This window comes from Akebia trifoliata, chromosome 10 (assembly GCF_017979445.1).
Source record: "Akebia trifoliata isolate Shusen 1 chromosome 10, ASM1797944v1, whole genome shotgun sequence".
NCBI lineage: Eukaryota > Viridiplantae > Streptophyta > Magnoliopsida > Ranunculales > Lardizabalaceae > Akebia > Akebia trifoliata.
Window position 1 is genome coordinate 257,339 of NC_141384.1, and position 17,849 is coordinate 275,187.

The following is a 17,849-nucleotide window of genomic DNA, read 5'->3' on the forward strand; positions in this document are numbered from 1 at the left end:
TTACTGTATCTTTTTCTTGAATTTGAGGCCGATGGAGCAAAGTGGCGATGGCGATTTCCCGCCGAAAAAGCTCCAATCTGCTACGAAGACGGAGGATATGGTAACGGTGACGTCAGATTTCCGTCAAAGAAACTAGCGAGGCAGCTAGATTTCACGGAGTTCTGCAGTGCATCGACGGCTATCGTCTTGCCTGAGCACCCGCAGCAGCACCACCCACCACAACCATCGCTTCCTCGTCCTTCTCTGCCTCTAGTGTAAATTTCTACATTTTTTTTTTGTTTTTTTATTATTATTTATTTATTTATTGGGAGATTCGTTTTGGGAATTAAAAGGTTTGAATTTGATGGATAGAGGGTTCTAACTAGCGTCCTATTTTCTCAGCCAATGCTTTTTTTTTTTTAGAGTCCCCTTTTCTTGTTTAATAAAAAAAAATGAGATTTTTTTTTTCCCGTTTCTGCTCATGAATGTAGTTTGATGTGAACTTAATTTTAGTGGGATTATACTTGATCTATCTTTTAGTTTGATGATAATGACCTTTCTGCAATGTGTGATAACTGTTTCCTAATTTTAAGAAAATTAATATTTTGTAATTGTACCATTATGGTATTTGAATTTGAAATTTTTTTTTTTTTTTAGCTGGGGGTTTTTATTGGGAATCTGGTTGTTTTTTAATTCGTGTTTAATGATTTTGACTTTGCATCCTGTCCTTCAGATCTCCAATATCTCCTACTAAGAAGTCTCAAAAAACTCTGAAGAGTACAAACATTCTGAAAATATATTTAGCAGTAGAAACACTGTATGCTGTATGTGTCTTTTGATTAAATTAATTGAAGCATTTTATCTAGTGTTGGAAAAAAGGATTCGGTTACATTTGAGAAATGGTTATATATTTTCTTGGTAGAATTGGTTTGATGAAAATTTTAAAGAGAAATGTTTGGCATTTGATGTGTGGCATGGCATGGATCTTTGATGCCTTATTGTAAGGTATTTCTGGGAAAATAAAAATCCATGCTAAAAAGTATTTAATTTAACAAATACATGATTATTTGCTTGGCAGAATCTGTTAGACAAAAGTAAAATCACTCATTCTAAAAGAAAAATCTATGATATCTAACTTTCTCACTCTTACTCTTCAGAAAGCCGGAGTCCCCAAGATCACGACCATGGCCTAATATTGAAGTAAAAGACAGTACTCCAAAGAAACAAAAGCAATGCAATTGCAAACACTCACGATGCTTGAAATTGTAAGTACATTACCTCTTTGTATATATTTTGATTTCTTTCTTCTTCTTCTTTTCACTTTGGAGTTGGTGGACTTCATTATGCATCTAATATTTCAGTCTCAAAAGACACTTCCACCATATAACTAAAAATCCTCCACCCCTTTTAATCTTGTTGACTATTTCACACTTTTCTTCTATTTTCCGCCGAAGTGTAGTAAGAAGTCATAAGCATGTTTCTTTAAAGGAGGATGGAAATTATATCTGCAACTGAGTTGGGAGAAGATTTCTCTGTTGAATTTGATTTCTTACAAGATCTCTTGGATTCAAAAGCCGCCACTTATACATGAGAAGTGGGACCCACCTATTCAGCAGGGGATAGTCCCTCATGTATACATGGAAGTTTCTTATTTCAATAGACCTTATAAGAGCTAGGATTCGATAGAGATAAAGTATACCTAGACTGTTCTGTAAAAAACATGGAAGAACTTGTCGCTTGATTCCACAATCTCTCTCTCTCTAGCATTTTTTTTTTCTGAAACATCTCTTTCCTTTAAAGGACTTGCTGATGGATCCATAGAATTGAGGATAAGTTAGGATTTTTCCAACTCTCATCAATTGATGAACTTCAAAACAGTCATGGTTTTTTAATGGAAGGAACCTGTTATCAACTAGTGAACTCTTATTCTTTCCTCGAACCACTCAAGGGAATGACTCACTTACTCAGATGCATTTGGTGTCACCAATTATATTCACCTTGCACTCGGTGAAAACTGGTATATGGGATTAAGTATGCTTGGTTTCATTTATATATTTCATTATACTGCAACATTAAGTTGATGTTAATACACTGCATTGCTTTTGTTAAAACTGGTTAGACCTTCTATTAATGGTGTAAATGCATGGTCAGGTATTGTGAGTGCTTTGCCTCAGGAATATACTGTGATGGGTGTAACTGTGTAAATTGTTATAACAATGTTGAGAACGAGGCTGCTAGGCAAGAGGCTGTTGAAGCTACTTTAGAGCGTAATCCACATGCCTTTCGGCCAAAGATAGCTAGCAGTCCACATGCAGCTCGGGACAGTAGGGTATGTCACTAGACTCCAATCTTTTTAAACAATTTGCCTTGCTTGGTAAACTTTGAATTTGCTTGGCCTTTGCAGGTTGCATGGGGTTAACTAAATGAACTATTTATTAACACACATTGCAACTTAGTTAAGATATCAAGTATGAATATATATGGGTCCCATTCAGCAGCCAACGCCTTTGTCCTATATGGGTTAGAAGTTTCGGAATGTGCTGATTTTTTGTGAGGATGATCTCTATGGTGAGGAGATCGTCCTCACAAAAAATCAGCCCAATCTGAAACTTCTAACCCCATCAAAAGTGGTTTAGAATTGTAGACTGTCAATTTGTAAACCACTTTTGATGGGGTTAGAAGTTTCGGATTGGGCTGATTTTTTGTGAGGATGATCTCGCCATATAGATCATCCTCACTAAAAATCAGCAAATCTGAAACTTTTAAGCCATATAAGACAAATTTTGGTTCCCAACATTGGCTCCCTAATGTTGGCTGCCGAGCACTACCCTATATATATATGTATACTGATGGATAAGCTGGACTGGAACCCACTACCTCAAAGTTGTTTTGCAATATGTCAAACCGAATGTTCCAACTAAGGGAAGTTTGTTTGAAGCCATATATAGATTAATGAAGTGTGTGCTTTACTCTCTTGGATTTTGGATATAAAGCCTAGTATTTTTTATTTTTTTTAGCAAATGTCCTCATCAAGTAAATAGTTCAAGAAAATGGTTTTGCATCCATCTATTGTATCTCTTAACCATGGTATGCAACTATTTCCAGCTAAATCTAATGGGCTTATGCACAACTACATGTCAAAAATGTTTCCTCATAATCAACTACTTGTTCTTTTGTGTAACTTTCGCCTCAAGTCTAGCTTCATAGGTTTCGGCTCATCCATGAACATTGCTCTTTCTCTTGTAGATCCACTTCATAGTCCTTTTAATTTTATCCCTTTAATTGGATCTGTTTTTTTTTATCCTAAGTCAACCAAGTGTATTAAATGAAAATAAACATGATTATAAATCTTCAAGGGAATACCCACTGAAAACAAAAAGGATTCCAAAAACAAAGGAATCTAAAACAAGCACCCCTTCAATTGGATCTACTAGTGTCCAAATACCATTTAAGTACATATGTCCATTTCAAACATAATACCTCCAATCTAGCATTTGATTTTACATTGATTATTTCTTCTTCATAAAAAGTTGGAACAAATCTAGGTCATTAGAAAAACAACTATCACATGTCCCAACTTTTCTAGAGGTTTAGGTGTCCTCTTACTCCAACAGAATCCCGGTGTACTATTAGGTCATTCTTGATTCAAATGAACGTGTATGCTTGTGAAATCAAGAAGTTGTTAACATCGCTATTCTTGCATAATATCCGAAAGTCATATATATTTCTCTTTCATATTGCCTTTTGTTCTCCTGAAATCCCAACAAGATATTTGCATGCATGAGTGGTGGCATGGGAGTCCATAAACCAGAGTCAATTGGTCCAACCAACAATATAGAGTCAGTAGTAAAAAAGGGAATAGGTACCTTCTTGCTGATTCTTTTCCAATGAATCCAGTAGAGATGACATTTCCTCTTCTAGTGTCTAGGTTTGCCAGAATAATTTCCTTCTAAGTTTTCCCTTGTGTTTCTAAGAGTTGGGTTTAGTCAGTCCCACCTTTCAGGGCTTCTTCAGGGTTTTAGGAAATGTTTCCCTCTCTTTTTTTTTCGTTTGATTTTTGTCTTTCAACATAGGATAGAGTGACTAACACCTTCAGTTATACAAACAGTTGGCATAGATTCTTGATGTGATCTGTGGCTTCAACTTGTTGAACAACTCTGAGAATGAGAGCTTGAGTTTGTTCATGTTATTATTCAACACGAATTGGTGATAGAGGTCAGGAATTGACTAAGGAACTGCATTTATTTGGGTTTGACCAGTAAGGATGTTTATCATTTTGTGTGACATGGGCTTTTTGAAAATTTTCTGGTAATTGAGGGATACTCAGTAAAATAGTATGCCGCTATAAAAAAAAAAAAAGGAAAACCAAGATGAAAAAGAGAAATTTATTGATTTTCGAAAACAAATTAATGTGGGTGTAATTAATTGTTATTAGAAAAGTTGTTTCTTATCTGGTTTTTCTGTTGACATGGATATGGATTATTGGAAATATATATAGGAGGAGGCGGGGGAGTTCCCACTGGTTGGAAAGCACAACAAGGGATGTCACTGCAAGAAATCAGGATGCCTCAAGAAGTATTGTGAATGCTTCCAAGCCAACATTCTATGCTCTGAAAATTGTAAATGCATGGATTGCAAGAACTTTGAAGGCAGCGAAGAGAGACGAGCTCTCTTCCATGGAGAGCATGGTAATGCCCTATACATGCAGCAAGCGGCTGCCAATGCTGCCATTTCTGGGGCTATTGGGCCCTCTGGCTATGGTTCCCCTTCAGCATCTAAAAAGAGGAAAAATCAGGAACTCTTCTTTGGGACAACAGCTAAGGATCCATCCATCCACCGGTTTGCTCAATTCTCACAGGTACTTTCTGCCCTACTAGATCCTTCTAAATAGAAAGTCTTGCCTCATCAACTCATGAAAGCTAGTAATTGATTGCTACTAACAGAAAAACATGCCTTCACATTAAATGGATGTGGTATTCCTTTTCTATCTGCAATAATAAAAGAAATACTGTCATTTAATAATTAGCTGTTTGACAGCAGGCATTGATGCACGTTTGCATGAATGGATGTAGGTTTGTTTCAAAAAAAATTTCTCCCTTCGGTTTTGATGATAATTGATCTCAGTTTCTCTGTTTGGATCCATCCATCCATCTTTAATTCCAACATTTGGTACCACTTCTAGAATCCATTGCAGAATTAACTGACTGTAATTTTTCCTACTTGTATCAGGTTAGTCATCTAAAAGCTTCTTCATCCTCTTCTTCCTGTCCGTCCTTATCTCTTCCTCATGTTGTTAACCCTGCAGTGTTTGGATCTTCAAAGTTCACATACAGGTACTTTGCCAGCAATATTTATCCTGTGAAAAGTTAGTGGAAGGTTTATTTCTGATATAAATTCCCATGAAGCTGCTTCTGTTTCGTTAAAATAAATATTTAATTAGTACTACTTCGTCATGTTGAAGGTCTCTGTTAGCAGACATTGTCCATCCACAGGATGTGAAGGAGCTTTGTTCACTTTTGGTGGTAGCATCAAGAGAAGCTGCCAAGACACTTGGAGGTACATATCAAGAAAAAAAAAAAAAAAAAGAGGAAGAAAAATATGTTCAGAATTAAATATAGGCTTAGATGATTAATATATGAAAAGTTGGTAAAGGATTTGGATGTTGTCTGGGTTGATCATTGATCAGTATCATAACACTTGGTTAGAATCAAGAAATATCACATCTGTTCCTTTTATTTGATGCTCCCAGTTGATGATTTACCCATTGATTGTTTTCTTTTCCTGGTTTCTAGTGCTCCTGTGCTCCTCTTTCAAAGATTCCCTTAAAATTATATTCTTACTCAAATTGGATTTGCTTGTCATATCCATCTGTCAAACAAATCAAAAGACACTTATCCTTATATGTACTTCTTGGTTCTTCTTATATCTCAATTGTCTGTGTTGTAAGAATGAGGCCCTTGATTTCTGTTTTCCAAGCTCACCCCAATGTAGATTCTTCTTTTCTTGAAAGTTGATAATGATTCTCCATTTTTATCGGCGTTACATACTCATATCAACCTGTTTGAGCTGCTGAGTCTGCATTACTTATTTTCTAGGAGTTATCATCAACAACATTTCTCAATTAGGTGTTACTGATAAATGAATTAGAATTGAAATAGGGCTGCTTCAACTTGAAAAATGTTTATATCAATTCCTAAAGTAATTTGTGTTTGTCCATACATGTGTTCCCAAAGCATTGGAAGGGTGGGTCGGGTCGGTCTTTTGAGCAATTTTACTGCAACAAAAAAAAAAAGATCCACCACATCTTTGATTAAATATGGGGTCTAATTATTTCAAACTCCATCATCTTATGTTTCCAGAGAAGAAAGGCACAACAGAAAAGCAAGCAGAAGGAGATGATCAGACAGAATGCTCCCTTGCCTCTTCAACTCAAGATAGGGAAGATAACCAGAAAAGCATTGATGTTCAGAAAACTGTGGCTGATGACCGTTCAAGTGGGAACCAAGCTGATAAAATAATCACAGATGATTCTGGATCAGATGGTGCTGATGTGCAGAAAGGAAGACCAATGTCTCCCGGAACACTAGCACTTATGTGTGATGAGCAAGATTCAATGTTCATGGCAGCTGCATCACCGAATGGGACCCTTAGTAATGGCCGGAACACACATATCCAGTTACCATATGGGAAGGGCATGGCAGAGATCTACAGAGAGCAGGAACGGCTTGTCTTGACTGGGTTCCGGGATTGTCTTCGACAGATCATTACCTGTGGCAGAATAAAAGGTAAGGCTCTCAACCATATATGCGATCGCTTTGCTTCTAAATCAAGGGCGACAAGTATTTGTTTAGTTTGGGCAATAAGTCTCTGAAATTTTCTAAATGGTGTCTTGAAAACTTGGAGCACCTCCACTGATTGGGTGTGTAAATTGGCTTTCCTGTGAAGAGATTCATATTCTAGGGGTGTGAATACAACCTATTACTTATCAACTGTTCAAACCAATCAAATAGATCAGATTTTTAAATACATTTAATCAGGTTAATTTTTTTAACTAAATCTCTTTAATAGGAACCTTCAGCGTGGTTATTCCCACCCCCCACTCACATGTGCAATAAATAATAGTAGGCTGTGGTTGATGAGATGGGAGTTTGGATGTCTGGATGCCTTGATTAAGCATTTGCCCTGCTTCCAGATTTCGAGCTTCTATGAAAATTATTTATCTTGTACATTTTGCTGTTTCTGAGTTATCTAACAAATAATGGTATTTACACTCTCATGTTACAGAAGAAAAATATTCTTCATCGGGCACAAGATCTGAAACAAGGAATCAATCAGAGCCCTTCGGCAATGGTGTCTCAAGACCTCTTCCAGCTGCTGTTGAGATATCTCAGACAGTGAGTGCAGTCACCGTTGCTTCTAATAATGGTCTGCCTATGAAGATTGAATTCCCCAATGAAAATGGGGATATAATAAAGCCAACGATTAAAAATGAGGAATAAAAGATGGTGAGAGGGTTGGTCCAGAGTATATTGCTGCATCTGTCATATTTTCCCAGTGTTTCAATCTGGGAGTCTTGATGCAGTTATAAAGAAATGTTTGGGCCTACTGTTAGATCCAATTATGATTAAAGAATGAAACATGGTAAGATCCATTTTTTTTCTAATTAATATATTTAATATAATCCATTCAGCCTCGTCTGCAGAATGCGTGTATCTTTCTCCATTATTCTTAAATAAAATGTTCCTTATTTCTTTATCCAGGCCATAACTGGTTCTAATTTTTCGATCCAATTAATCATTGAGCTATATCTTACTTCACAATGTTTCTATCTCACCTGAAATTGGGATAAGTGATAGACCTGATTTGCTGCTCCCTGTCCCATTTTCCCTGTCTGAAGACATTAATGCGAGTATCCCCAAGAACTCCTCTAAAGTCAATCTCGTCATGGGTGGGTCACTTGCTCCATGTGATGTTGCACCTCAATATATATGTAGCAGAACACATTAGCACTAACAATGCTAATTGAATCATGTAAAGGCCGGGGACATGGATGGAGTGGAAATGTTCACATTGTTTACAGGTAGAGTGGATCATTGGTTCCTATGAAACTTGTTCCGTAGAATGTCTACACTGTAATCTACCAACTAGTCTTATTCTTAAGTACAAGCATAAGAAGAGACATTGGTGTGATCTTTGTTCCATGAAGGATGGTTGCAGTGGGCAACACCATAGGTCCATCGGGAGTGTTGAGTGGGAGAATTTCGGCCAAAGTCAACGACCTATATTTAATTATATTAAAATGAATGAATGGCTCCCTCCCTGTAAATCTTCTATATTTAATTATGATAAAATGAATGATTGGCACCCTGTAAATCTTGTCGATTTTACAGAATTGAGAAGATAGGGGTATCTCTACTATTGATCAAAACAGAGTGGAGGTTGTCTAACTAACCCAAAAATATATTATTACGTAAGAATGTTCTGAATGAAAATTATTTGTGTCCTGTAAAGCCAGTTTGAAATTATTAGAAAAGAAAATTATTTTAAAAAAATCAAAAGTATTGGATGATAAAATGGATCATATTTTTTCACAAATAATCCTATAATTGAGTTACACTGGAAAGCATTTTTGGGTGCATTTGGCTGCAGGTGCATATGTAGTCAGACACACCAATTCAACACAATCCTTCCCTACCAGTCCTTGTAGCCAAACTGACTCAGATTAAGCGAACAACATTTGACTTCTCTACTATTCTGTCTTCTTGGAAACCTGATAGGAGTAAATGGAGTAGGGAATTAACCACCCTAACCAACCAACATGGTGTCCAAATAGCTCCCAAAGACAAATCAGATTTGTTTGGGTACATGGATAAACAAGAGAGATTAGAAAACACTTCAGTGCATGCATGCTAAATCAAAGGTTTCAAACATGATTTGCACTTTCATAACTAGTAAATTGGTGATTATATTATATTACAAAACACATGCAACCCACACAATTAGATTTGGCTGCACAAACCCTTCGTTTCAATTTTCTTGGCATTCCATCCGGTTGCACATCTTCATTGACCCAAAATATCTGATACCGACTTCTTGACAAGTTGCAACAGCTCTTCCCTGAAAAACAAAAAGATAAAAAGGGAAAAAGACTCCATATCAGGTTAATCATAACTATGCCAACAGCTGCAAAGCCCTCTCAAGTCCTTTACCTGTTTATTGTAATTCAAAAAAATAAAATAAACAAATGGCTTGTTCTTTAACATTACTTAACGCCAATGCATATTATAGTACTCATACATATTAGTTTCTGAATCGTTAGTATCGTCATCAAATTCTTGTCCTAAAAAATTGGCGAAACTTTTTTTTTATTCAATTCTATAGTCTTATTGTATGTTAATTCATGTGTTTGTGCCCATTCTTAGATCCTGATTCCATGTCCCTTCTGGTCTTCCTCTTGTTCTTTTAGAACCTTTAAGTTACACTTCCCTTAGCCAGGGCTGTAATTGGTGTTGTTGCATAACACCAAACCATCTCAATTGACTTCACCTTAGTTCATCATCTATTGAAGTTACTCCCACAATTTTCCTTGTGTTTAATATATATATATGAACATGTTTTTTTAATTGCCCAACATTTATTTTCATACAGCATAACTGGTCTTCCTGCCATCTAATAATTTATTTTTTACTTCGACCAAAATGCATTGAGCATATAGCACTTTAACGATCCAGCTCTAATTCAATGGGTAGGATCCTTCTAAATCAGAGATCCAACATAATGACAAAGGCCATTTTGGGAAATTTCCTCATCATTAATTTTGTTGCTGCATCCTTTTGACGCATGTCCTTATTAGAGTTCAATTCCATATATTCTGTCTTGGTCCAACTTGTTCTGAGCCCTTCATATTCCATAGCAGCTCTCTATACTTCTGAACTTGTACTATTCCATTCTCTAGTCTAATCTCTCCCGCATAGTCCTAATTTAATAATTCTAGGAAATATCTCCGCTACAATTCATTAATCTCTTCATCTCTTCCCAAGACCTCTATATCACCTTTAATGCATTTAACATGGTTTGTCTTTAATTTCCTCATTCTAATTCATTCCAGCTAGTAGACTTCTTTCTAACTTTCTCTGGTCTTCGACCTATTATATTCATTTGCCAAGACCATAACGATCATTTTTCTCTAATGACCTTCTTAACCTAGTTATCACACAACCAAATTTCAAGATGTATGTAATTTTCCCTTAGATCATCCAAGAAGAACTATCTCTACTCATTTATTACAGTTGACTACTTCATCCCCATCATTATAGTCTCTACCCTCCAAGTTCTCCATATTTCTTATTATTTTTATTTATAAAAGACTGTTTTTCCTCTTTTTAGATTCCACCACTTTATCCTCCAAGTTTTGTGTCTAGTGTTTCCTATCACAAGATCATACGTTATTACAAATTCAAGGATCACATTTATCCTCTCTCCACCAGGAATTCTTCAGATTAGTTTTTTTTCCAATTCCCAAACCGACTTCTTGATGTTTTCTCTTAATTCAAGTCATAATATCAAGTTGTAGTGATAAGCTTTCATAATGTCAGATTGCAATGGTGACAGTATTTAAGGGCTCCGAACTTTCTTTCCACCACCAAGAAAACAAATGGATCTACATTTGCTTCACTTGGAGACAAAATATTGCAAGAGGACAACAATTTTGAATTCAAGTATACCACTACTTTTTTTGAGAGTATAACACTAATTATGCTAGATATTTCCTCCCATAGTACTATTCTTATAGTTGATCATCTATTCTCTCAACTGCTCCAATTTTATTCTTTAAATTTTTATACACATGTACCTGCACCATTTTTATATTTTTCTCTTCTTATGAGCCTAAGTCTGTAAAACATTTCTTTATGTTTTTTTGGCCCTTTTTTTAGGGTAAATTAGGCTTTGACCCCTTATGGTTTGGCTTAATTCCATGTTTACCCCCCTAACATTTTGCCAATTGCATTTATCTCCCCTAAAGTTATCAAAAGGTCAAGGGGTCAACATGGAATTATGCTAAACCAGAGGCAACTTATGTTGATTTTCTTCCTTTGCATTGTATCCACCATAGTCACAAAGTCAGAGCACGGGTTTAAATCAGCAAGGGAAAAACTTTGGAAAAAACGTTGAAAATGGGAAAAAAAAACGAGAATAAGTCGGGAAAAATACAATAAAAATAAAAAATATATATTAACAGTTATGAAAAATAATATATACAATGAAAATTCATAAAATCAAGTTATAATCATCAAATCCCATATTTTTACATTTATGAATCACCAAATTCTATTATGTATCAAATCCCATATTGAAAAAACAAGAAAGTGTTTTATTTATTTTTCTTGTGAAAAAACGAAAAAAAAAAAAATCGGGAATTAAACAGTATTTTTTTGTCACAAATGAAAAAGTTGCATTTTTTAATTGTTTTATTTGTCAAAGATGCAGGATGCGTTTTTTCTTTAAAAAAATCGACGTTTTTTGTTACCATGGTATCCACTAATTCTTAAATCCTCACATGTTGAAGTCCCCAAATTCCAAGTGTGAGATCAATCTGACACTCTTGGACTAGATTCTTTACTCGAACCCATCTTAGTCTGATATGAAAATCCTTGCCTCCTTTTGACCGCAACTGGTCATTGTTGTGGCACGTCCTTTATAGAGGATGCCCTAGCCAACTATAACTATGCTTTCTTGCAGTGTGTCACCTCCGAAGAATGCCCTAGCATAAATTGAATGAAACTAAGGTTTAAAAATTGCATTAGGAGGTGATAAAGATTTTACATCGACAGACAACCTAACGTAACTCTCCCTTTTATCTAGGTTGGGGATCGCCAATCCAGTGTACAGAACCTACACAGGTGCAATTTTAGTTTCTAAACATGGAAGAAAAATGAAATTAGCAGATCAATCAATGAAGTTGAGTAAATGAAGGATTTAAAGATTACTTACCTGTCAGGTTTGAATAAGAGATAACGATATATGAACCACTGAAAGAAACAAAGAAGTGCAAACGGTCAACAGAGAAGACGGAAGATTATAACTGAAAGGATATTTAAGAACTTATAAATAGATCAGCCTGACTGACCCAAGAAAATAATATCCCAACGAGCTCCAGAAAACTTGGGATGAGTGGAAGCTTGTCAATGGCCTATAGAGAAAAAGCAACAATCAGTGGCAAATCATAGTAGTGCACAATAAAAGGCTAAAAAACGGGGGGCTATTATAATACTTTTCAAAAAAGAAAAATGAAGGTAATTACAGAAGTTGATCCGTAATATTCTGTAGATGTAATGAAAATAACTAAAAGTCTTTATTTTAAAAATAAGGAATATCCTTCCTCCCACCAGTACACTTTTCCAAATTTTAAGAGACGACTATGTGAATCACATGTTGATGGGGGATCCTCCTATCTAAACATTTCTTCACTGGTGTGATGGTATATGTAGCCCCCTCTCTCATTGCATAAATCTCCCTGTGAGCACCTCCATCACCCTCTATTTTAGGTTTTTCAGCTTCATCTTCAGATTGTAATAATACCTTTTCACAACCCATCCAGTTAAAATATATATTCTCTCAAATCGATTAAAAAACTTGTTCACCATATCTGTTCCGATAGAAAAAACAGATAAATCATAGATAAAAAGTGGGTCCACCAGTAGTATCACTTGTGCAAGATGTAGTCCTTTAAGGGAAGGATGTGTTGTGAAAATTACCGTAACAAGATTAGCAGACGCCCAGAGAGCTACAATAGATGTGAATCCCAGACCCACAAGAGCAATTCGATCTTCAGACTTATCCCACTGTTGTACAAAAGTACATTGATTAAGAAGAAAAAAAAAAGTAAACATTTATCCCTGTAAAGACCAGAAAAGTATAAAATTGTTTTGATCCAAGAATGAGGAGTGGCACTAATTAACTTTTCATAAATAAATAAAATTGCAGAATTGATCAATGAAATACCATGGTCTTTTTTCCTAAAAGAATGATGAGGTGATATTTACACCTCAAGAAATCGAGAAAAGTGAAGGCAAGGAAACCACATAATTTCTTAGCTACGTATCAAGGACAATCCATTTTCAGAAAATTTGCCTCGACCGACACTTCAAGACAACTTTTCCCAACAAATCTTGAATAATTCTAATGCTTTATTTCATCTTCTATGTATATGTTGTATATGGTATAAATGTACATCAACTTATTTAAATGCATTCTCTTTACAATGTTTACTTGCATGAACTACATAGTTTAAAAAATATATCTCAAAAATGTGTATAAACAGTACAAACATTCCTGCTCACAGCGTTTGCGGGGGTCAGGTGTAAGATACTTCATGATTCATTTCAGTTCACTGATACAAGTGTTCTTGTGTAAGTAGATAGTTTTTCAGCTATATACATGTCACATAGCGCACAAACATCAGAGAAGAAGCTCCTGAAACTGAACATGCTAACTATGCTTTCTGTAGTTTCTCATGTTGAACGAACTATTTAATTTTCTAAAATAAAACGAAGAAAAGAAGGCCGACCCCAGATTTTTCAGATAAGGCTTTGATGAAGGATGAAAAGAAGTAAAGTTAATTGTGGAAGGGTATACAATCACTCATTAACCCAAGCACATGGAAGTTAACCTTTCCCAAAAGATCATTAGGGAAACAATCGAAAGTCTGAGCATGGACAATTTAATTTTATTCTTCTTGAGGTTTTTGAAAAGGATATAGAGAATCCGTAAAAGAACAAGATAAGAAAAAGATCAAAATGCTTACAACATTTTGGACAGATTTCACAATACTTATGGATGTCTCAGAGCTTTCTCCAGAGGCCTTTGCAACAATTGCCACACGTCTCTGTTTCTCTGTGACACAGAAGACCAACCATAAACTCGAAATGTGAAATTGAACATTAAAAAAGTGCATTCATCAGTAACTCATATAAGTACCAAATGATATGAACCATTGTATCGAATAACTACCACTCTTGTTTTATCAATCAAGCATCCAATCCATGCATATAACCCACTTAATAAGAACACTTCATTTCTTGAAAATTTGTTGTATCTAACACAATTGTATTCATGTGTCGTATAAGAGCTGACACTCTTTTCCAAACAAAACTTAGAATATCCTACCATTTTCTTTCAGTTATTATTTATACATTGTTTACATGATTGAATGCATATCAGCTTATCGAACACACTCTATTGTTCATATAAGCACAAATGGTCAATTTCCAAAAAGAAATTATATCTCTATGGAACATTTTGTTTAATAGTTGCGCTAGTGGCAACCCTTCCATGTGTACAACAACATCAAAGTGCCAGAGTATCCGTTTAGTGGGGGAACATTATGTTTGACAGTTACACCCATGTCAACCCTTCCACGTGTATGTGACACCAAGAAAATTTTAGATCGCCCATACGAGTACATCCAACACTCAAAATTAAATGTATAAACAATTGAGCTGAGACCCAATGATAAAAACGCTTTTGTAAGAAAGTGTAGTTTATCTGTTAGATATTGAATTAATACCCATCTCAAACTATTTTGGCTCAATTTGCAAGTCTAGATATGTTTGTGTTAAGATCAGTTCATGGAGCTCATAACACACAGTAATGCAAACACTAAGGATTGGTCATTTAGTGGCCTAATGTCTCTATGTTACAGTTGGTTGATGCTTAATGACTACAATTTTCATTTACAGCACATATAACTGAAGAAAAAACTATGCTTTGTAACGAATATAATCAATCTGATCGAAATTGACATGAAAAGCTCACCTCCCATGGAGCAAACCGGAATTCTCGGGAGAATTCTGAAATGGGTTTTTCTTACATGGAAGAACAATGAAGGTGGTAGGACTGCAAGCGTGGTGGAAGCCATTTTACCTGGAAAAAAAATGGAAATTATGAGAAATTTTGGGGAAAAATCGATTTTCTCATCTGGGTTTTCTCATTGAGAATCAAATAAAAAGATGAACAAAAATTTGGAAGAGAAATTAATAGCAGAGATTGGGGGTTTACCTCCTTTTGGTTGAGTTTGAGAGAGAGTGAGACTGTGAGAGGCGGAGCAAACGAAGCCTAACCAGTGAGTGTGGATTGTGTCGGAGAAATTATTTGTCATGTCATGCGAATGCTCTTGAGAGTTAGTTAGCAAACCTTTGTGCGCCACGTGTCTCACACTTTAGCATCATAAAATTTCCGGGGGGAAAAAAATAAAATAAAATAAAATAAGTCAAAATCTGAGTTAATTATTTAAAATATATATATATATATATATATGGGTCACGTTGAATGGCAAATTTTTTAGCAAACTTTTTGGTAAAACATTTTTCAAAACATGAGTTAGAAGTTTTGGAATGGGCTGATTTTTGGTGCGGATGATCTCTACGGTGAGGAGATCATCCTCACCAAAAATCAGCCCATTCCAAAACTTCTAACCCATGTTTATACGTTGAAAAATCGTGGACTATCCATTTTTTGTAAACTGTTTTTGATGGGGTTAGAAGTTTTGGAATGGGCTGATTTTAGGTGATGATGATCTCCTCACCGTAGAGATCATTCGCACCAAAAATCAGCCCATTCCAAAACTTCTAACTCATGTTTTGAAAAATGTTTTGGCCAAAAAATTCGCCATTGAACGTTACCCTGGGTAATGTTCAGCACCAAACATTTTGGCAAAACATTTTTCAAACACATGGGTTAGAAGTTTTGAAATGGGCTGAAAACATTTTTCAAACACATGAGTTAAAAATTTTGAGATGGGCTGATTTTTTGTGAGGATGATCTCTATGGTGAGGAGATCGTCATCACCAAAAATCAGTCCATTCTAAAACTTCTAACCCCATCAAAAATGGTTTACAAAAAATGGACAGTCCACGATTTTTCAACTTGTAAACATGGGGCTAGAAGTTTTGGAATGGGCTGATTTTTGGTGAGGATGATCTCCTCACCGTAGATATCATCCTTACCAAAAATCATCCCATTCCAAAACTTCTAACCCATGTAGGACAAAAATGATTGGCTAAAATGTTAGCCAAAATGTTTGGTGCTGAATGGGACCATATATATATATAGGGTCCCGTTCGCCACCCTTAGTTTTACCACACACTTTAACAAACGCGTTTTGTCTTACATGGGTTAGAAGTTTCGGAATGAGCTGATTTTTGGTGAGGATGATCTCTATGGTGAGGAAATCATCCTCACCAAAAATCAGCTCATTCCAAAACTTCTAACCACATCAAAATTGATTTACAAAAAATGGACGGTCCATGATTTTTCAACGTGTAAACATGGGGCTAAACATTTCGGAATGGGCTGATTTTTGGGGAGGATGATCTTCTAATCATAGAGATCATCCTCACCAAAAATCAACTCATTCCAAAACTTCTAACCCATGTAGGACAAAAAACGTTTGTTAAAGTGTGTGGTAAAACTAAGGGTGCTGAACATTTCCCATATATATATATATATATATATATATATATATATATATATATATATATATATATATATATATATATATATATATATATATAGGGAAATGTTCAACACCCTACATTTTACCTTACACTTTACTAAACGTGTTTTGTCCTACATGGGTTAGAAGTTTTTGAATGGGTTGATTTTTTGTGAGGATGATCTCTACGATTAGAAGATCCTCCTCACCAAAAATCAGTTCATTTCGAAATTTCTAACCTCATGTTTACAAGTTGAAAAATCATAGACCATCCATTTTTTGTAAACCATTTTTTACGGGATTAGAAATTTTGGAATGGACTGATTTTTGGTGAGGATGATCTCTATGGTTTTGATGATGATGATTTCCTCACCAAAAATCAGCCTATTCCTAAACTTCTAACCCATATAGGACAAAACACATTTGGTAAAGCGTAGGGTGGTGAACAGGACCCATATATATATACTTTTAACAAATTATCAAAACAATAACGATGATGAAGTGACCTCAAGATTGTAGTTAGAACCGCACATCTTGATGTAAAAGTGGGTAGGAACGATACTTTTCATCAAGATATAAGTCAAAAAGCATCTATGATTCCTATACACTTTTACATCAAGATGTGCGATATGAGCTACAATCTTGAGGTCACTCCAGCACAACTCTTAGAAAAAATAACTTAAATAGTTGAATTGTCAAGCATTTTAGTAATTTATTGGACAATCCTTTATATTTTATTTTATATTAAAATATAAAAAATGTATGTTTACCATTAACTCTTTCAAGAAGTCATTTTCATAGAAGTAGGATGACCATGCGAGAAACAACTCAGACCCATTTTCAACTTCAGCATTGGTGGGAATATGATAAAATTTAAAAGTGGCCTACATGTTTATTCATAGAATACAGTTACCATTTCAGTTAATGATTAAAATTGGTATTCTTGCTTGCTTGCTTGACAGCTCGACGACCTCGGTTTGATAACTTGATTTTGGACTAGGAAGAGCTTCATAAAATAAAGAGCTGAAAGCAAAAACCGTCATGTGTGAACTCAGCTCGACCTGTTATTAATAAACAAGGGAATTGTACCATACTCAATCTCATTTCTTTGTGCATAAGCAACTCCAGGACTGGAGATTGAAAAAAGAAATGGTGTAACGATTTTTCGTTGGATGGTCCACTATTTCATATTGTATTTTGTACTAAAATATTGAAAATGTCTATCTACTATTAACTCTTTCAATAGGCATTTTTGTTATTCAAATTATAAAATAATTTAAAACGTTGGACTGTCCAACGAGTTACTAAAATGTTGAACAATCCAACAATGTAAGGGTTTTTTGATAATTTTTTTATTTATAATTAATTATGATTTTGA

General features: G+C 35.2%; 2 protein-coding genes across 2 annotated transcripts; one reads left to right on the top strand and one right to left on the bottom strand.

Moving 5' to 3' along the window:
- On the top strand, positions 1-7,660 carry LOC147392523 (protein tesmin/TSO1-like CXC 5; the record flags this gene model as incomplete). Its single annotated transcript, XM_086456387.1, has 8 exons — positions 1-254; positions 1,137-1,244; positions 2,131-2,308; positions 4,478-4,837; positions 5,209-5,312; positions 5,441-5,535; positions 6,339-6,764; positions 7,264-7,660. Coding segments are annotated over 8 exons (1,740 nt in total), but the record flags the coding sequence as incomplete, so codon positions are not given.
- A 1,202-nt stretch (positions 7,661-8,862) lies between these two features.
- On the bottom strand, positions 8,863-15,153 carry LOC147392524 (CURVATURE THYLAKOID protein). Its single transcript, XM_086455446.1, has 7 exons — positions 15,037-15,153; positions 14,794-14,901; positions 13,784-13,872; positions 12,735-12,821; positions 12,107-12,169; positions 11,971-12,008; positions 8,863-9,096 (listed from the first exon to the last, which is right to left on the bottom strand). Exons 1-7 carry the CDS (start codon positions 15,134-15,136, stop codon positions 9,042-9,044), a joined length of 540 nt encoding a protein of 179 aa, XP_086311572.1. The 5' UTR covers positions 15,137-15,153; the 3' UTR covers positions 8,863-9,041.
- Between the last annotated feature and the right edge of the window lie 2,696 nt (positions 15,154-17,849).

Coding starts and splice junctions, on each gene's coding strand:
- LOC147392524 (XM_086455446.1), bottom strand. CDS start 15,136: ATGACAAATAATTTCTCCGACACAATCCACACTCACTGGTTAGGCTTC. Junction 12,822..13,783: donor TGAAATCTGTCCAAAATGTT/GTAAGCATTTTG, acceptor TTTGTACAACAG/TGGGATAAGTCTGAAGATCG. Junction 12,170..12,734: donor CGTCTGCTAATCTTGTTACG/GTAATTTTCACA, acceptor TTTTCTCTATAG/GCCATTGACAAGCTTCCACT.